The sequence below is a fragment of the Loxodonta africana genome, chromosome 5, assembly GCF_030014295.1.
Source record: "Loxodonta africana isolate mLoxAfr1 chromosome 5, mLoxAfr1.hap2, whole genome shotgun sequence".
NCBI lineage: Eukaryota > Metazoa > Chordata > Mammalia > Proboscidea > Elephantidae > Loxodonta > Loxodonta africana.
Genome location: NC_087346.1, coordinates 83,896,911 through 83,917,199, shown reverse-complemented (window position 1 = coordinate 83,917,199; position 20,289 = coordinate 83,896,911). Strand labels below are relative to the sequence as shown.

Genomic DNA, 20,289 nt, shown 5'->3' with positions numbered 1-20,289 from the left:
TATCTGAGTATTTTGCATATTAACGACATACATCTGGCAGTAATGAATACCAAGGTGTTAAGTGAGAGTAACTCTAGCTGTGATGATTGAGGTTATGAGTTACCTTTGCTGGGCTGTGATTCTCAGTAGTTTGGAATTATATAATGTTGTAATTTGGCACTTATGTAATGATATTATTTGGCAGTTTTGTAATGATATTGTCTGGCTGTTATGTAATTATGTAGTCATCCTCCATTTTGTGATCCGATGTTGTCACCCTCCATTTTCTCATGACGACCTGGTCTTTGGAACCTAACTGTGTTGATAAGTGAGGAGTGGGTGTATTGGTATAGTCATCTGTGAGTAAAAGAGCCACTTTGATTCTTATTCTCGTCTTGGAATTCAGTATGAGAAGCTATTACAGGATAGATCTCAGATGTAGTGTTCTATTTTATCTTTCAGTCAAATGCAAACTGCACTTTTTTCACATGATCCCTGGTCTGAGAAAAGTAGAGAGATCACAGTTCATTGTATAGGTAATTCAGTGCTGAATGAGATGGACGTAGTATTTTCATTTAAGATTCTTAAAGATTAAGATGCTCTTGAATATGTAAGTGTTTAAAGACAAGAGCACATGTGTCATTTTGTTGATAGTCATCGGCCCCCAAGAGATTGTACTGCTGGAGAGCATGGGTCGTGGGAATACATACTGTGTTGGTGGGAGGTTGGCCAGGAATGAAAAATAGTCAAATAATCTGCATTCTCTAACTTCTCTTATATAGGGCTTGTCACAATTGGTGTTAATTAATCAATCATGTATGTGATTGTTGTTTTGCTGTTTGTCTCCTTCACCACACTGAAGGCAGGGGACCTCCAGGTCTGTCTGTTCACTACTGTATTCCCAGTGTCTTGCAATGCCTAACACATAATAGATGTTCAATAAATATTTATTGAATGTGTGATTAGGTGAGAACTAATTGCCTGTGAGAAATAACTGTCCCAAATATAATACTTTCTTAGAAATATTAATCAACCAAAATTGAATTTCTGAGATAGTTCACCCCTCTCTGACTGATGGACAGCTGTGGAGTAACAGACACACAGTAGATAGCACACCACTGATAAGCCTAGAAGACTTAAGTTTAAAATTTCAAACTAGTTAATCAATATGCTGATGCCATCTCCAGATCTGTTTCCTGACTTGATTGAACATCTTCAGCTGGATGGTTAATCCAAAAACAAAACAAAACAAAAACAAATCTGTTGCCGTAGAGTCGATTCCAACTCATAGGATGGTTGGTAGATATGTCCAAAACTGAGATCCTGATCTAGCTGCCTCTGTTCTGCTCCTCCTATAGATTTCCCCATTTCAATAAACAACTCCATTCTTCTTGTTCCTTGGGCCGGAAACATCGGAGTCTTCCTTGACCCTTCTCTTTTCCTACATCCCTTGTCTAATCCATTGGCTAATCCTGTCTTTTTACCTTCAGAGATATCCAGATACCCAGAGTCTCACACATTCTACATCCAATACATCCACAACCCTGGTCCAAGTCACCATCATCTTTTGCCTAGATTACTGCAGATGTTTCCTAATTAGTTGGTCTAACTTATGCTTTTTGAGAATTCTCTACTTTTCTGTGAAAACCCTTACTGATTAACTTTTTTTTTCCTTGGCGAGATTTCTCCAGTTTAATGTAGTTTCTACTGTGATGCCACACCCTGTAGAACACAAGGCTACTCCTCCCTCTCTTTTAAAATTCTGTGTTTTTTATTTGGCGAATGATTTTATTGACCCTTAGTATACTACAGGCTATTCTCAACCTAGCAGGCAGAGTAATCTTATTAAAATATTTGTCAGGTCACGTCATTTCTTTGTTCAAAACTTTTTAATGGCTTCCCATCTTGGAGTAAAAGCAAAGGGCTGTGAAATAGCCTATGAAATCCACATGAGCTGTTGGCCATGACCTGTTTGACCTCATCTCCTGCTTCTCTCCCTCTTGTTCACTCTGTTTGAGCCTCACTGGCCTCCTATAGTTCCTTGAAAGAGCCATGCTCAGGGACTTTGCACTCACTGTTCCTTCTGCTTGAAATGCTCTCTCTGCCCCACACCCACACTGGTATCTACATGGATCATTTCCTCAATCCTTTAGGTCTCTTTACTCAAGTACTACCTTCTGAGAGGCTGCCCTATCTGAAATTGAAACTTTTCCCAATAGTCCCTAGCCCCTGTCCTCCATTATTTTCTCCTCAGCACTTGCCACCATTTACTATGTTATATATCTTGTCTGTCTCTTCCTGATAGAATGAAAGTTCCATGAGGGCAGGAATTTTTGGTTGTTTTGTCCACCACTGTATTCCCAGAGCCCAGAATTACCTGGCATTGAGTCGATGCTCAAGAAATATGTGTTTATTGAATGAATGAATAGAGAAATAGAACCTAAATTCTTAGTTTGTGGCTTCATTTAAATTCTGTTGAGAAGTTTGGAGATGATTGTACCTCCAGAAGTGATTCAGATTTTCAGTAATCTTTAGATCCTGCTACATATTCTGCTTCAGAATGTTTTCACAGTAATTTCTGATTGCCCTTAGTGACTTCCATTTCCTATGTGTGATAGTTTTTTTTTTTTTCCCGATTGAAAATTCTCAAACCTGCCAGACTAATAAAAGTTTAGTGCTTAGAAGGGATTCATTTTACATGTGAATGTGTGGCTAACCTATGAATTTTGACAATTCTCTACTTTTCTGTGAAAATCCCTATTGACAGACTATTTTATTCCATGGTGAACCCTATAGGCTCTTCCAATTTAATGTGGTTTCTACTGTGACCCCACGCCTTACAGAACACAATACTACACCTCCTTTCTTTTAAAATTTATACTTTTCAGTTGGCTAATGATTTTATTTGGCCAAGAATATTCTACGTTGGGCCTAAGCATTACTGCTGTTTCAGCCCTATTTCAGGAAGTTCGGGTTAGTTCTGTGCATCAAAAAATAAGGAGATCGGTTTCAGTAATAAAGAAGATAACCCCATTTAGGTTTTGGGAAGCACAGTCATCATGTAAAACTATGAACAGGGGCAGCCTTTATTTCTATGAAGTTTGAAGCAGCAGCCAACTTTACCATACTCCTTTCGTATCCTTTACCAGCTTTAAAGATTAGAGCATTGGCTTTTCAGTAGCTCTTTCAATATAGAGCACAAGTTCTGTGCAAAAGGTAGAATTATGAGACCTGAGAAATGTATATGATCATTTTTAAGAGTGCTTCTGAATATTTGATTATTAGAACAATAACTATAGAAATGATCCCTGAAAGTGTAGCTATCAGGAGGGACCAGTCCCTAGAGAAGGATATCCTGCTTGGTAAAGTAGAGGGTCAGCAAGTAAGAAGAAGACCCTCAAGGAGATGGATTGACACAATGACTGCAACAGTGGGCTGAAACATAACAATGATTGCAAGGATAGTACAGATCTGGGCAGCGTCTCATTGTGTTGTACATAGGGTTACCCTGAGTCAGAACCCACTCAATGGCACCTAAAAACAGCAACAGCAGCAGCAACAACAATAACAGAACAGTCACACTGAGTACCATAGCAGTAATTACAGTAGAATATTTTGGTATTGGTAAAGAAACCTTTGCTCCTCATGAAGAATTTCTAGGTGACTCGTATTAGCTAATAGGCTCAGGAAGCAAGCTGGTAAAAGAGTAAGTCATGGAGTCATGGTCTAGCTTTGGGGATGGCCCAGAAGCTAGGAGGAAGGAACCCCTTAACCCCACCCAAACTGTTTATTACTTTGAGTCAAGAATGTCTGTGTCAAAAATAGTTTTTGGCTTTTAGTTTTCCTTCAACCAATTTTGAAATGGCCAATGCTGGATTTCACTACTGTTATATGAATATATGTTAAAGATCATTCGCCCAGTGTGATTCAAATTGTACTTCCAAACCTGGGGAAAAAAAAAACAAAAAAATGTGTCACAAGTTTCAACAAACACAGCAAGCCCACTATGGAAAAAAGCATTGATATTTCACTTCCAATTAGACAGCATGTTCACTCATCCTGTGAGTTTGGAGAGAGACCACTCTCTTCCCAATCTATATAAACTTTTCTATCTTTACTGAATTACTTTGAAAAATTCCATTTCATACCAAGTTTGTTTTTCTGTAAGAAAGACTGCAGTAAAAGGAATTTAATCGTCTATTTAATTATATGTGGTTACATACACTGTTTTGCAATAACTTTCATTCTTGATCTGTAAATTCAAGAATTTTTCTTAACAACGTCATTGATCCTGGGTACACAGTAGTATTGGCTTTTTTTTATGTGTGATGAGGTACTTATTAATTAGCAAGAAAATTTTTAATCATTTTTAATACTTTTATGTAGTTGGATTTTATTCTAGTGCAAAGGTCATGCCTATTTTTTACTGTAAAACTGACATGTTTTTAAATTAAAGGTCTGTTCTTTTCTTAATTATATTTAATCATATGATTGGAAAGTTGCAAAATTCAGTGATTCCCACTGGGCCTTATGTTTCTTCAACAAACGAGTGAAATGCTGTTTGGTTCGCAGTCAGCTGAAGTGCGTTAAACGGCAAAATACTTAATCATTATTCTTCTAAGACCTTGGAATAAGTAAATGTCACCTAATAAACTCATCCTCTAAGGTTACCATGGTTTTGTAATCACACACATTTAAAAACCAGCTTCTGAGATTAATTTTCTGTAACATGGCAAGTACTAAGACAAAAAGAAAAAAAGGAAACATTGCAAATATATGGTTATTCATAGTTATTGTGAAGGGTAGACAATGGCTTTTAGTATACTCTACAGTAAAAATGTCTGTGGGGTTTTTTTTTTTTTTTTGATGTAATTACATGGTTCTAAATCACCTTTACAAATTTGTTGGCACTTGGATAGGCTGAACTTTGACACCTTTGCCTTAGCCTTTTCTTTAATGGATGCTGATTTGAGTTAAATAGTGTTCAGTTTTTTTTTTTTTCCTCCCCCAAGTTTGTCCTTGATATGTGAGAAAGATAAACATGGCATGTGGAGTTTCTGGAATGAAACTACCTGAAAACAATCTATTTAAATGAGAAAACCATTATTTAATGTTTAAAAGCTTGTGTTTGAAATATAATCAGCTCCTTGAACAGTTAGAACAATATAAATTAAAGAAAAAATAGGCATTATTATTTCAGAGCTTCCCTTATGCTGTTAGCTGTGCTTTCATATGACATCATCACAGCATTCAGTGTTTATTGAGCTCTCAGTGAAATAGATGCTAAATTGAACTATGAGCTAATCCTTATCCTTAGAAGCTTAGACTCTAAGGAACTGGCTAGTTTTGAGATTTCCATTTCCATTCCCTTGTGGTTAAATCTTGACCTGAAGGACTGGTGTAATCCAGGAGGATGAGTAATACTGTTTCATAAATCTAAGCTAGTTAGTATTTATGATTTCTAAAACTACTTTTAAAACTTGTTCAAAGTCATAGTTAAGTCCAGTCAGGTTACTTACAATATAAACTATGGAGAGGAATGAAAAGAAAGATGGCCACACACACACACAAAAAGCAGTGGTTTTACTTTTTTAAAAATTTTTTATTATTGCTTGGACATTTGAGGGTGAGGGTTGAAAATAGCCACTGATGCGTACTGTATGTATGTGAGGCTTAGTATCTTTTGCAGAATGTGTTTGACAATACAGGTTTATGGCAACTGATAGAAGTGGGGACACATTTAGTAAAGATGAAGGAAGTGAGGTCTGTCTGAAACACCCATCCTTACTGCATTTCTGGCTGGCTCTTGTCGTTTGTCTTGAGCTTAAATTCTGTGACCAAAGATTCTAGGCCTCAGCTAAATGTTAATAAGAGTACCTTTCTGAATAAAAAAAGTCATGCATTATTAATAGCTGACAGAATTATATGTAACCCTGACTTGATTAAAAAAATCATGGTATCCTCTAGTAGTGTCTTATCTTGAGCAGTAAATTATAACATTGAATATAATATGATTTGCATAGCAGTTACCAATAAACTTGGTTAAAGATCCTGTGATCAAGCTCGAAAAGAAGAAATAGAAAAACCAGCAAAAGCCGGAAGCTGTATAAGGTGGAAACTTGTCAGAGAGAAGGAAAACTCAAATATTTCCCACTACGTAGAGAACCATAGAAATGTGTTGACTGCACCCTATCAATTGCAGAAAGCTTTTGAGATCCAGAAAAAGAAGTCAGTCTCGTTGAGTTCCAGCTCTCACAGGTTTCACTGTATATCTCAAGTTAACCAATGTGATGTACTCCAAAAATGGATTCCTTTCAAATTAACCCCAATTACCTTTTATTGTTTTAGTGAAGCCCAGAGAATTCTACAAAAAATAAGATGTAAAATTATCATTTTTCTCCCAGCCTTTTCTATTTCTGTAGTTCTAATTCCAACCAAGCTGAAGAACTACTAATTTAAGTGTATACCCAGGCACACATACACGCATAGAGAGATTAAGACTCTTTCATTCTGTTCTAAAATGTTTCTCAACCACTTTTGTAGAAATAAACAAGGTACTGTTCTGAAGTTTTAAAACTTCTTTGGCATTATTGCATACTTTTTAGCTTGTGAGGAAGACCTAAGTAAAAATCCCACTGACTGTATTTTGGAATTCAAGGGCGAAGAGGGAGGCTTTTAGAATTGAGGGTGAGATTGGAAATAAAGTTGTCATTGACATGCAGGAGTTGTTTGGCTTTGAGAAGCTTCCTTAGAGGAGCCTGGAGTCTTTGGACATAGCTAAAGTGTTTCTGAATCATATGAGTGTTGGGCTTAATTAAAGTTCTGAATTTTCTTTGACATTGTGGCTGATCTCTTGCTCTATTTTCACCCTTGGTTCTATTAATGTGTTCTTTTTTTCTCCCCTGGGGGTGGTGAACAGCCTATAAATAATACCTTATGTAGAGCTTCCTCTGATCTCTGCCCTTTGTTCCCCTCTTTAGTGAGTTAGATGAGTGTTTAGCCTTTTCTAGGAAAAAGTTTTTCAATCATTAAACTTTTGGGTGAAGAATTTAGAAGACATTTTTTTTTTTAACTCCCTCTTTATCTTTTTCCAATGTATTTCAGAAGGTTTGAAGTGAGAGAAAAGCATTTTTGTTTGGGTCACAATGAATAGCAAAATGATGATGCTGTCCTGTTTTTTTTCTTTTTTTATATATAGTATAGGAAGAGTCTATATGTATACTGAAAAAAAAAAAATCAAACCCATTGCTGTCGAGTCGATTCCAACTCATAGCAACCCTACAGGATAGAGTAGAGCTGCCCTATAGGGTTTCCAAGGAGCAGTTGATGGATTTGAACTGTCGACCTTTTGGTTAGCAGCCAAGCTCTTAACCACTGAGCCACCAGGGCATAGCATGTGTGATATAAAGACTGTCAAATGTGTTTTGCTCTCATTCCTATTAAACTCATTTATTGCTATATATTGCTAAGTTATCAAAATGCCCAGGAGTCTTAGAAAGCAGGAGCTATGAAAGAGAGTTGTTTGTTTCAGTGCTAAGGTTTGTAGATTTGTTATTATCAGACTGCTCTCTTGTTTGCTGAGCTTGTGTGTTTTTAAACATATGTAGAGCTAGAATTGAAGGGTAAAGTTTCTATTAGAAATTCAGAGAGAGGGGAACACATGTCCACCAAGAAATATCTGTTAAAGTAAGACCTGGCACAACATATTGGCTCTCTGTAAGCATTAACAAAGTGATATTTTACGTATATCTGACCACTTCACACATCATGCCCTCCAAATACTTAAGAAAAATATTGGTTCACCAATAATATTTCACCTTATATAAACTTGCTTTGTGGAATCACAACATGGTTTGTACAATGCTATTTTTACGCATTGTAGTTTCTACCTACATGGAGTATTTTGGAATGTATATATATATTTTTTACCTTACTTAAAGTTTTTAGTTATCATTAAAACAACAAAAACAAAACAAAAAACTCAAACCAAACCCACGGCCAGAGAGGTCAATTCTGACTCATTATGGCTAACCTTGATAAGAATGGGAATTCTCATGCGAATCTGTGATACGCCAAGTGGCAGTCCTTCAAAAAGAACAAGGGGATACTGCATGGTTTAAAATCAGGAAAGGAGTGTGTCAGGGTTATATTCTTTCACTGTACTGATTCAATCTCTATGCTGAGTAAATAACCCAAGAATGAAGAAGAACACGGCATCAGGATTGAAGGAAGACTCATTAACAACCTGAGATATGCAGATGACACAACCTTGCTTGCTGAAAGTCAAGAGGACTTGAGGCAATTACTGATGAAGATCAAAGACTACAGCCTTCGGTGTGAATTACACCTCAACATAAAAGAGAACACAAATCCTCACAACTGGACCAAAAATCAACATCATGATAAATGGAGAAAAGTTTGAAGTTGTCAAAAATTTCATTTTACTCAGATTCACAATTAACGCCCGTGAAATCAACAGTCGGGAAATCAAATGACATATTGCTTTAGGCAAATATGCTGCAAAATACCTCTTTAAAGTGTTGAAAAGCAAAGATGTCACTTTGAGGACTAAGGGCACCTGACCCAAGCCATGGTATTTTCAGTTGTGTCATGCACTTGAAAGATGGACAATGAATAAGGAAGACTGAAGAAGAATTGATGCCTTTGAATTATAGTGTTGGTGAAGAATATTGAATATACTATGGACTGCCAGAACAAATAAGTCTGTCTTGGAAGAAGTACAGCCAGAATACTCCTTAGAAGTGAGGATGGTGAAACTTCTTCTCGCATAATTTGGACACGTTATCAGGATAGACCAGTCCCTGGAGAAGGACATCATGCTTGGTAAAGGTAGAGGTCAGTGAAAAAGAGGAAGACCCTTGATAAGATGTACTGATACAGTGGCTGCAACAAGGGGCTCAAACATGGTTTGAGACAGTGTTTCTTTTCTGTTGTACATAGGGTCGCTATGAGTCAGAATTGACTGGATGGCACCTAACAACAACAGCAATCATTTTTAAGAATTTCATGGTTATTTACCAAACCCACTGTCATTGAGTCCTTTCCGACTCATAGAGACCCTATATATGACAGAGTAGAACTGCCCCATAGGGTGTCCGAGTCTGTAAATCTTTACAGAACCAGACTGGCATGTCTTTCTCTGATGGAGCAACTGGTGAGTTGCAACTGCAGACATTTCAGTTAGAAACCCAAAGCTCTAACCACTGTGCACCCAGGCCTCCTTTAGTTCCATACCAAAAACCCACTGCCGTCAAGTCGATTCCGACTCACAGCGACCCTATAGGACAGAGTAGAACTGCGCCATAGAGTTTCCAAGGAGCGCCTGGCAGACTTGAACTGCAGACCTCTTGATTAGCAGCCGTAGCACTTAACCACTATGCCACCAGGGTTTCCATAGAGTTGACTATAAAACCAAGGATTATTTGGCTCCTTTTGGTTTAATTTCTTTCTCTCTAACATTAAGGGAGAGAGAGTCCTAGTGACTCTGTTTGGTGTATTTATGTAGGTAATGTAATTAATGATATAATAAGCTTTTAAGACTCCACAAAAGGAGACATTTTGGAAGTGCTTTTGGACGTGGAGGTGGAGGGGTTGATGTTGCTATTTCCAGAGGAGCTTAGAACATTTTTAATTGCTAAGCACTAATCTCATCTTTCTAGATGGATTAAATTTGAAGAAAAAGTGGAACAGGGTGGGGAGAGATGGAGCAAGCCCCACGTGGCCACATTGTCCCTTCACAGTTTATTTGAGCTGAGAACGTGTATGGAGAAAGGATCCATCATGCTTGACAGGGAGGCTTCTTCTCTCCCACAGTTGGTGGGTAAGTATATTGTTTTAATTTACTATCATCTTTTGTAGCTTTACTTAACTATGAGTCTCCATTATTACAAATGACTTCTAGTATAAGCAGAGTTAAATATTCTATAACATTTATTCTTTCTTTTTTATATTATAAAGCTAGTGTGGTTTATTGCAGAAAAATTAGAAAATATAGAAAAAAATTAAGAAGAAAATAGAAATTTAACTATTATATCCCCATCCAGTCATAGCCATTGTTACCTTATATTGGCATAGTTTCATCCAGTTTTTTTCTCAGTCTTCTCTCTATGTGCTTCATTTTTTTCTTATGCTTTTAATGATTTTTTTTTTGTTACAATTGGGATTGTACTGTATATGTACAGATTTGCATTAATTTCCTTCACTTGTAGAATAAGATTAATATTTTGAATAGGCTTCCCCCCTCTGTCCTTGGTTATATTGGAGTGAAAGTTTGGAAACCAGATTTCTAGAACACTTTGACTGTAGACATTGCACTGAACTTCTCTTGTCCTCAGGTTTATCATCTATAAAATAGGGCTTAAGTCTTCTGTAAGAAGGAAATTATTCTAGTTCTTGGGTTGGGACTAATTATGTAGGGTAGAGAAAGGTTGTATGGGGCAGGAGCTAGCAAGACCTTAGGGGTTAGTGGCTGAGTCAGGTCACGTAGGTGTCGAGTATCACTTGTATAAGCACTGGCAAGTCATTGAGCCTCATGGTACTGGGCAGCTTTGGCATCATTTGTAGTTAGTGTTATGTGAATTGAATGTTAGCATGTTGAACACCTTGGATACATGTCACTAAATTCCAAAGAGGAATAATTGTTTTAGTTTTCTAGCAAGAATTTTTTCTAAGCTGCCTTATTACCCTTCAGATTCAAGTGTGCTAGAGATCTCATTTTCCTCAAGAAGAGGTTCCTGGATACTACTTGTTATTGTTTGGAAGATTTCATAACTAGGTGACCAGTAGGTTTGTAGGAATGACTTATTTTCCCAAGGATTCTGTAGTGTGCCTACCCAGGGATTGTGGAGAAGAGAAGGTGGAATGTGACCCTGCAAAAATAACCAGGATAACATTCCTCTGTAATGTCAATTTCCTGCAGAATTTCTTTGAACAGTCAATTCTTGTTATTTATGGTAGTTAGGTTCTATAAAGGCCCTGAGAATATTGAATTAGCAAATACAGAGCCAACCTCATGGGTGATTCAAATTTTTTGCCACTCTGTGCATGTGCATGCCCATGAATGTCCACAAAAGTATTGATTTTAAGGCTACAAATACATTTTAGCAAGTAGGTGAATTCAGAAATACTAAATATGTGAATAATGAGTCTTGACTGTGCATCCCTGGGAAGAAGGCTTGTTTACGGCATCTGTGTCATTATAGACAATGAGAAGGGTAGAAAATTCATGTTGGAAGAAAAGATTAAAGATTAGTTGTAAAATGAGGCACATATCTGTTTGACATATATTTATCTGGTTTTTCTTCAGAGAGCTTGTTAGTTAGATTTGCAGAGAAGCCCCTTGGTTCACATGCATCTGAGATACTGGGTGGTTGGGGGAGAAGGTGCTGGATGGACAGAATTAATTAGGTCATGCATTTATTCAGCAGTGGTACATGAACCTCTACAACATGCCAGGCACTCTTCTAGGCCTTGGAATTAGGTTTGCAAATCTACCATTTTGTAAATGGGATAAGTTAGAAATTCATATCCACACAGGCAGTTAGAAGATGATGTAGCAAATAGTGTTCTATGTAGAATTTTTCATATTTGACAAGGAGATGAGGCTGAAAATTGAAATTTGATGTGTGAGGAGAGCTCTTGGATTATTGTACCAAGAGAAGGTGGGGCCCATCTATAAAGATGGAGAGAAGCAAACAGAAAGAATGATTTTCTAGGCATTTTATTCCATTGAATTTTTTTATTTGTTAAAAGCTGGGAGATTTTATACAAAAAAAGAAAAATATAATAGCAAAAATCAATCCAACTTTTTTGAGTGAGAATTGCAAAGTTTCTGTGTTCTCAGACAGTAAGAACTAACAAAGATGTTTGAAATCAGGCAAGTTGAAAAATAAGTCAGAAATGCATAAAGGCAGGGAAAAGGGGAAAAGAAACTTATGACTAGGCCATGTATAGGCAACAATATAGGGAGAAGGATCACCAGAAAGATTCCCATATTAAAAAAAAAAAAATCAATCTTACCATAGGCCATGATTATTACCTGAGCTTTTACCATTTAGAGATTCATTGCAGGGAGTCCTGGCTTTGTCCTCTATTAAAATGTACATCTCTCTGGGAGGACTCTCCCCCTCCCCCCGCAAAAAAAAACCCAATGCCACTGCCATCGAGTTGATTCTGACTCATAGTGACCCTGAAGGACAGAGTAGAACTGCCCCATAGAGTTTCCAAGGAGCCCCTGGTGGATTCAAACTGTCAGCCTTTTGGTTATCAGCCTTAGCACTTAACCACTATGCCACCAGAGTTTCCTCTCTGGGAGGGGTCATGTATTAATTACTTGAGATGCAGAATGGCATCATAGAAAGAATGCTGGATTTAAAGTTGGGAAGTTTTAGTTAAAGTCTATTCCTTTCTAGCACGTAAGAGCATGGGCAAGTTACTTAACTCTTTGGGAGTCTCAGCTTCCTTATCTGTAAAGGCAGGGTGATAGGGTACCACTCAGGGTTGTCGTAAGAATTAAAAACGGTTATCAGATATAAGTGTTACATACCTGTATGTCTATCCCAGCACACATTAGTTTACCTAGATATTTCTACATGTCACCTTGTGGAGGGCTGAGTGTGGGTGAAGGGCTCAGATAGATGCTCTGGGACTTCGTGAGCAGGAGAAAAGATTCTGAAAGGTGAGGCAGACAAAGCTAGAAACAGTTTGATAGCATCCTCACTGAGCCGGGGCTGGTCAACGAAGGTAATGAAAGTTGATTTGTATACTTGAGCTTTTCTGTGTTCTGTGAAACTATCCTTGGAATCTTCAGCACCAGGAAGGGCCATCTTAAGGAGCTTATGGTCCTGAGAAACTGACCCTTTATGTAAGTAGAAGACAGATTTCCACATTGTAGTGGAGCTGCTTTAGTCACCGGGCAAAAGAAGAGAGATCTCAGTGCTTACTACACACGTTTAGGAAATGTTAACCAAGCGTTTTACATCCTCACTTTAATTTTTCATCACTTTTTATTATCCAACTTTTTCTCCAACCTCCATGCATTCACTTTAAAAATTGTGATTAGATTTTAAAATTAGACACCATTAGGTCACTTTAAGGTGTCATCACTTGCTAATATGTTTGCTCTGCAGTTCCTAGGGCAGGCAGGCAGCCAGCCAGTGCTGTCATTCTGGACCTGATAATACAGAAAAACAATTCAGAGGCAACTAACACACATTACAGGCAAAACGAAGGGGAAAAGGGCCAGATTTGCAGGGGTGGGGAGAAGAGCATGCTTGGCAGAGAGTGCAACTGGCTAAAAAGAAATACTTAAAAAATCCTCTGAAATCAAAACATCACCATACTAGTTTCTGTTGAGTCATTCCCAACTCATGGCCACCCCATGTGTTGCAGAGTTGAATGACACTCCTTTGGTTTTTCAAGGCTGTGGCCTTTGGAAAGCAGATTGCCAGGCCTGTGTCTTCAGAAGCATCTCTGGGTGTGTTTGAAACACCAGCCTTTCAGTTAGTAGATGAGTGCTTAACTGTTGGTGCCACCCAAAACTCAAACCAAACCCACTGCCATCGATTCGATTTCAACTCATAGTGACCCCTTAGGGTTTCCAAGGCTGTAAATCTCTACAGAAGCAGCCTACCACATCTTTTTCCCGCAGTGCTGCTGGTGGCTTAGAACCATTGGCTAAAGAATCAAAACGTTGTTGTTGTTAGATGCTGTCGAGTAGGCTTGTAGTGACCCTATGTACAACAGAAAGAAACATCGCCTGGTCCTGTGCCATCCTCACAATCGTTGCTGTGTTTGAGCCCATTGTTGGAGCCACTCTGTCAATCCATCTCGTTGAGGGTCTTCCTCTTTTTCTCTGACCTCTGTATCAAGACACTACAGAGGATTTAAAAACATGAAGAAAAAAGAAAAGCCCTTATTTTATTTTAAATGACAGAAGATGGCACAGTAACTTGGTTATGGCCATTATTTAGTTACTTAAAAAAAAAAAAAATTCCTTTTCTCTCAGAGGATTAAGTCGAGTTGTTTTGTCCTGAATCTCTCTGGTAATTCTGAGTTGAGAATTATGCACAGCCAAGGGTTGATGGATCTCCTCCCCCCATAGCCCCCATTTCTTTTCAACAAATGAGAAGAAAAAGAATAGCAAATGTGATAATATCAAACAAACGATAGCGTGATTTTCAGCCTTCTTTGCAGTCCACCTGCTACTCCTTCGCATCAGACTGCCTCTGAGGCATGCCACCCCAGCAGGCTTAAAAGCACCTCCATGGAAAGGGCATGAGCAGTGGGCGACTGGTTAAGCTGGTGTGACTTCTCACACTTACAGAAAAAAACTCAGCCCAATACTGATTCTCCTCAGGACCTCTCCCTTTTGAATGCTAACAGAAAAATACGTCTTTAAAGTGTTACAGAGGATGAAGGATCATTTTCATGGATTACTTCAGTAGCCTTATTGTTACTATCACTATAATTCTACATTTCAAGAATGTCATTCACATATGAAGCCAAGTATGTAGGAATTTCCTTCCCTTCTAAATAATAATAATCATAAAACCGTAAGTCACTTCAAGTATTTTTGTTTTATGTTAGAAAATGGATTTGGAAAACAGCTCTATTTTTGAGTTCTCATTTTTATGTTTTATTTAAAAGTATTCCTGAGCTGTTCATGTTAGCAGATGGGTTATTCATGTTGTTCCTTTCTTTTTAACTCCATTGTTTTTTGTAATCACGAAAGTAATATATGTTCATTTAAAAATAATCAGAAAAATATTGCACACATGCAAAAATAGTCACTAATCTAGTCTTTTAGATCTGTCTTCCCAGAATATTTTTTTGTAATCTGTTTACACATACGTAATTTATTTTACAAAATGGGATCATACTGCACTATTTTAATCTGTTCTTTATTACCTTAAAATATAGTGTGAATGTATTTCCATTTCATAAAATGTAAATTGACATCATCATTTTAATGGCTGCAAAATATTCAGTAATCCTCTGTTACCAGGTTTTCAGGTTACTTTCAAACTTTTATTGTAAAGAAAAGAAGTCAGCATCTTTGTTATATTTATGAAATTGATTTTTTCTTTGTATAGATTTCTAGTGGTGGAATGTTCAAAGTGTGTGAAAATAATAAAGGATTTTCATATATATTTGCCAAACGGCCTTCAAGAAAGGTTGTATTAGTTAATACTGTCATCACCAGTATATGGAATTACCTGTTGCACACGCCCATGGCATTACTGGGGATGGATGGTGCGAACTATTAAGTGCTCAGCTACCACCCCAAAGGTTGGTGGCTTGAACCCATCCAGAGGTACCTTGGAAGACAGGCCTGGTGATAGAGCAGTTCTACTCTGCACACATGGGCTTGCCATGAATTGGAATCAGCAACTAACAACAAAAACAAACTTGATAAATCATGTCTTATCATTGATTATATAAATTTGTTTAGATTGCCTTTGTTAGTCTTGAAGTTGAATATTTCTTTATATGGTTTTAGACCTTTATATTTCTCTTAAGAATGCATGTTTATGACCTTTGGCCAATTTCTGCTGGGATGGGTGTCCTTCTCTTGGTTTGTAAAAGCTCTGCATATACAATTTTTTTTTTTTTTTTTTATCTTAGAGCTTCCTTTTTAAATAAAGAAAAATATTGTGTGATATGGAAAAACCTCTAAGCTATGAGCCAGAAAACTTGGGTTTATTTTTTTTTGGGGGGGGGGTTGCTTGTAATTAGTGTATATCTATTTGCAAGTTATCTCCTTAGCCCTCTCTTTTCTCGTCTGTACAGCAAAGGGTTGTATCTGAAGCTCCTTAAGGTTCCTTTCAGCTCTACTATCATCTATAGTTGGCACTTTCCTGGTTGGTAGCGTCTGTGGGATTTTGAACACTGAAGACTTAATTTCAGTGTAGCTGTGAAATGTTACTGCCCCCGCTTTTTGTTTAAAAGGTTTTGTAGTTTATGCTTAAAGAGATCCCTGTAATGTGGGCCATTTTAAAGGAAACTTAATGAAGGGCATAAGCTGCACAGATGTTTAAACCTGTTCCAACTGGTGATTTCCAGGCATTAGTAACAGGGCGGCTGTGCATACATACGGATTGGTTTGAGATTACAAGGGACGGCAAGAATAGAGGGAGGCCTTGCCAACAAGGGAAGATAAGAAACACTTTAATCCACAACCCTGGAATTAGAGTAGGAGTTTGATAACACTTGCTGCAGATATGTTGGGCCTGTTTGTTTACTTTTATGGTTTTTCTGTAAAATGGACTTTCTACATTGAACAAAGGGAGAGTAGAAAGGGCTGTGTTCAGTAGGCACCTAATTATTTTACTGTAGGACAGAGGGTTAATTTTAATTACAGGATCAGCTCTGTGAGTTTTACTGAGTGGGGGTTTGTGTCGTTAAAAATACACAGAGCTAAAGGCCACTCTCAAACCGAAACACTCCTAGGGGAGAAACCATTCCTGCCTTGCCGAGGCTTCCTACCAAGTAGTCCAGTGTTATGTGGCATTTATGGCATCTGTCTAAGGCATGGGATGGAAAATCCTGGATTCAGCCTCTGCCTGGCTCACAAACAGTTGACTTTAGGCTATGTAAATTGCCAGTTTCTAGCTATATGCTGTGAGGGCAGTTCCTTGAGTGCTGTGAAGATAGACTTCTGAGAGCTATAGTCATGCCCAGGCAAAGTCCCTTGAACATCTGTACTAACTTCTCAGCGATGCTGTTATCTTACCAGTGGCCACAGTTTTCTTGCCAGGATTTTGGAAAAGAATAGCTTTTGTTCTTTCTTCCACTTTTATATACTGAGGAATTTGTCCAAGAGTAAAAACGCTGACTTATTCTAGATGCATCTGTTTACCAGAAAAGGTGGGCATGGGATTCATTGCTCTGATTCTATGCAGAAGTCAAAAGTTCCACCTGCATACAGTGAGCTAGCTGTACATGTCTTGTACAGATACTATGATGTTTTGTCTTTAGCCCCATTCTGGCGAAGGAAATAGCTGCTTGCCAATGTTGGCATTAGAGTAAGATGCACCAGGCTAAGTTTATGCCATACTGCTGACATACCCATCGAACCCATTGCCGTCAAGTCGATTCTGACTCATAGCGACGCTATTATCACCCTTTAATTGTGAGAAAGAGGGTTTTTTTTTTTAAACTTTCTATTAGAGTAAGAACTTCGCCCTTAGCAGAGTGATGCATGAAACAATTTCTATGAAACAGTCATCTGTTTTAGCTAAAAATGTACTCAAAAAGAGCTAATAGAAATTTTATTTATTTATTTTTTGCATTAAGACTAAGATGTTAAAATTTCATAGGAAATTTGGGTCAGGTTATACTTCAGAATGGCTAATGGAAATGCAATGTAAAGGCTTTAGAATAAATCTTCTTACAAAAAACTAAGGTATAATTCTGTAGTGTAATCTTTCTTTTATTGTATTTGGCGTGCATACAACCTGATATTGGGAAAGGTATTGTTTTCCTTTACCATATCCTATTATAAAAATTCTAATATAACACTATGGAAGAATTTGGGGAAATAGATGACTAAGCCAACAGTCTCACGACTTTAATTTTGCTTATTCTTGTCAAAGTTTTTTTGTATCATTTATACTTCTGGCACACTTGCTATTATAGAGTACATGAAATTTTTGAATCTTTCTTTTTTTGACTTAATTGAAAGATGCAAATTACTGACTTGACTGTGTTACAGAAATATGTGATTTATGTGAATTCACGATTAACTGGAATTGAAAAAAATGAACAAAAGACAATTCTGCCTCTCCAAACATACAATTAATATTGGAATATTTATAACTCTCATTGATGCCAATATCTTTGTATCATTATCCGTCACAGAAAGTGGGAGCTTGGCAATTTGGAAAATAATATGTTGATACTAAATTGGAGGATGGCATCCATAATGTGACAGTAGAAGGTTAACTTTGTGATCTTGTGACTGAGATTTGTTTTTGTTTTGTTTTGCTTTTGTATCAGAGATGATTGTTGATCATCAGATTGAGACAGGCCTATTGAAACCTGACCTTAAGGATAAGGTGACTTATACTTTACTCCGGAAGCACCGGCATCAAACCAAGAAATCTAACCTTCGATCCCTGGCTGACATTGGGAAGACAGTCTCCAGTGCAAGTAGGATGTTTACCAACCCTGATAATGGTAATGCAGGGGCTGCTGGCTGCTGCTTTCTCTTACACTCACCTTTACTACATCTCTTGTCATCTTTTCTTTACCCCCTCCATCTTCCCTCCTTTCTCAAGTTCATATGCCATAGCCATTTCACAATGACATGGTTTATCCAATTGGGCAGGTTTGCAGTCTGCTGGAAAGATTGCAGCCACTATTATTGTAGACTGCAAATGGTGGGGGGCCTTGCTTGCTCCACATACATCTATTCTGACTGACTGAGGAGATTTGGCAATAACTGTATAATGAAACAACTGAATATTTTATGTGAATCAGCAAATATGTAGATTATTGAGTACATTAGAGAGTATACTTTAGAGATGATGGTTTGTCACAATTTGGATGGTACATAAACCCCATAAACCTGTTGCCGTTGAGTTGATTCTGACTCATAGCGACCCTATAGGACAGAGTAGAACTGCCCCATAGGGTTTCCAAGGAGTGCCTGTTGGATTCGAACTGCTGACCTTTTGGTTAGCAGCTGTAACACCTAACCACTATGCCACCAGGGTTTCCTGGAGAGTACATAAGATATGATAAATGTCCCAAAGCCCCGCATCATGAGGTGCTTGCTTGGTACATGAGATGATGTCGAGCCTGTAGTTGATCATTTCATCAAAGTTAAGATTCGTTGTTACCACTCAAAAAAAAATAATCTGCTTTTTTGTTGTACGGTAATGATAGTGAGGTGTAAGAGTAATTATTCAAGGTAAGTTGTTAACCCCATCATATAGGGATAGGAAAAGCACCGTGTCCTATTTATACTCTACTGCATTTACCGGCATTTCCCACAGAGTGTTTATCTTCTATATTATGGTCTCTGTTTTAAACTTTATGTTATGACTGGATGAAATCTGAAAAGGGAAAAATACAGTTTCCATCCAGTATTGAAAACGAAAGCATGGTGGAAAGAGTTGCTAAGCATTGGGCTGGTACAACCAGGTCTCCTTCCATCCCACCCCCAGACTTGTTTAACATTAAGAGAAATCATCATTGCCCTCAACTGCCTTGTCAGAATAACATAAAACATGTTGTGGAAAAGGTGAGTTAAGTGAATTGTAATAAACTGAATTCCAACTCATTCAGCCACTTTGCTTTTAAAAATTAGGTTTTCTCACTTATTAAAATTAATGGTTGGGTGAGAGAGAGCTTACTATTAGCAAACTTTCTCTGGTATATTTTTGAACCGTTCCATTATTGTTATTTCTTAATGTGTTTTTAGTTATTAAATAGAACAAATTGAAAAGTTCAGTTTTATTGAGTGACTTATGTATTGATTTAAATACTTTAAATCTTTTTCTTTCTTTAAAAGCAAAACAGTATATAAATTAATATTTTATAAAAAGCTTTTATTAAAAACATTCACAAAAGATAAAATCTAGTCAAGAACATTTCTATTACAATTTGATGGTACCTACCTTTACCTGGAATATTATTGCCTGTGGGAAATGTTTTGGTTTTTGTGTGTCTGTTCTGATTTTTTTTTTTTTATTGTATATTTGAAGAGAGGGTTTGCTTAATTCTTGAAAATGCCATGGGATAAACAATTTGTTATAATTGATATCACAAATATTTCATTTTAGAAAACAACTCATGTTTTTGAAGTAGTAGCAACTAATAAAGCTGAGATCCCCTTTTATATCTCATTTGATAATCTTTTTCATATAAAATGAAATCCAGTTGGAGTTTTTTTTTTTTTTATCATGGGCTTTAAAGTATAAAGAATTAAGAAAGAATGGTATATTGTTTTCAAATACTGCTCTATTTGCAAAGAGAAGAATAATGAGTGTGTCAGCGTCAGAGTGCCTTCCACCAGTGTGGCGTGACCTTCATTTTTATCGATGTGCAGGCAGGGTAGAAATTAGAAACAGATGGGTCTCGGAGTCTATTACTTTGTGCTTTAGGAGAAATTATTTGGAGATGGAATACAACTAATGGGTTGATATTGTTCAAGTCATTCAATCCTTTATCCTATCAGTAGATCTTTGCAGTTCAGAGGAAAGTTGAAATTGCCTTCATCATTCACCTTTTCACCTGTGAAATGTTATATATGCTGGGCAGAAAGCAAATAGGGATGGCAGGCAG

General features: G+C 37.3%; 1 protein-coding gene across 3 annotated transcripts in view; it reads left to right on the top strand.

Annotated features, from left to right (window-relative positions):
- The window catches only part of SLC4A4 (solute carrier family 4 member 4), a 392,825-nt gene that overhangs the window by 161,017 nt on the left and 211,519 nt on the right, over positions 1-20,289 (top strand). For all 3 annotated transcript variants that reach the window (XM_064285722.1, XM_064285721.1, XM_064285720.1), the window contains 2 exons: positions 9,660-9,820; positions 17,998-18,177. In XM_064285722.1, the coding sequence (XP_064141792.1) occupies positions 9,660-9,820; positions 17,998-18,177 (341 nt within the window). The remainder of the gene's footprint in view (positions 1-9,659; positions 9,821-17,997; positions 18,178-20,289) is intronic.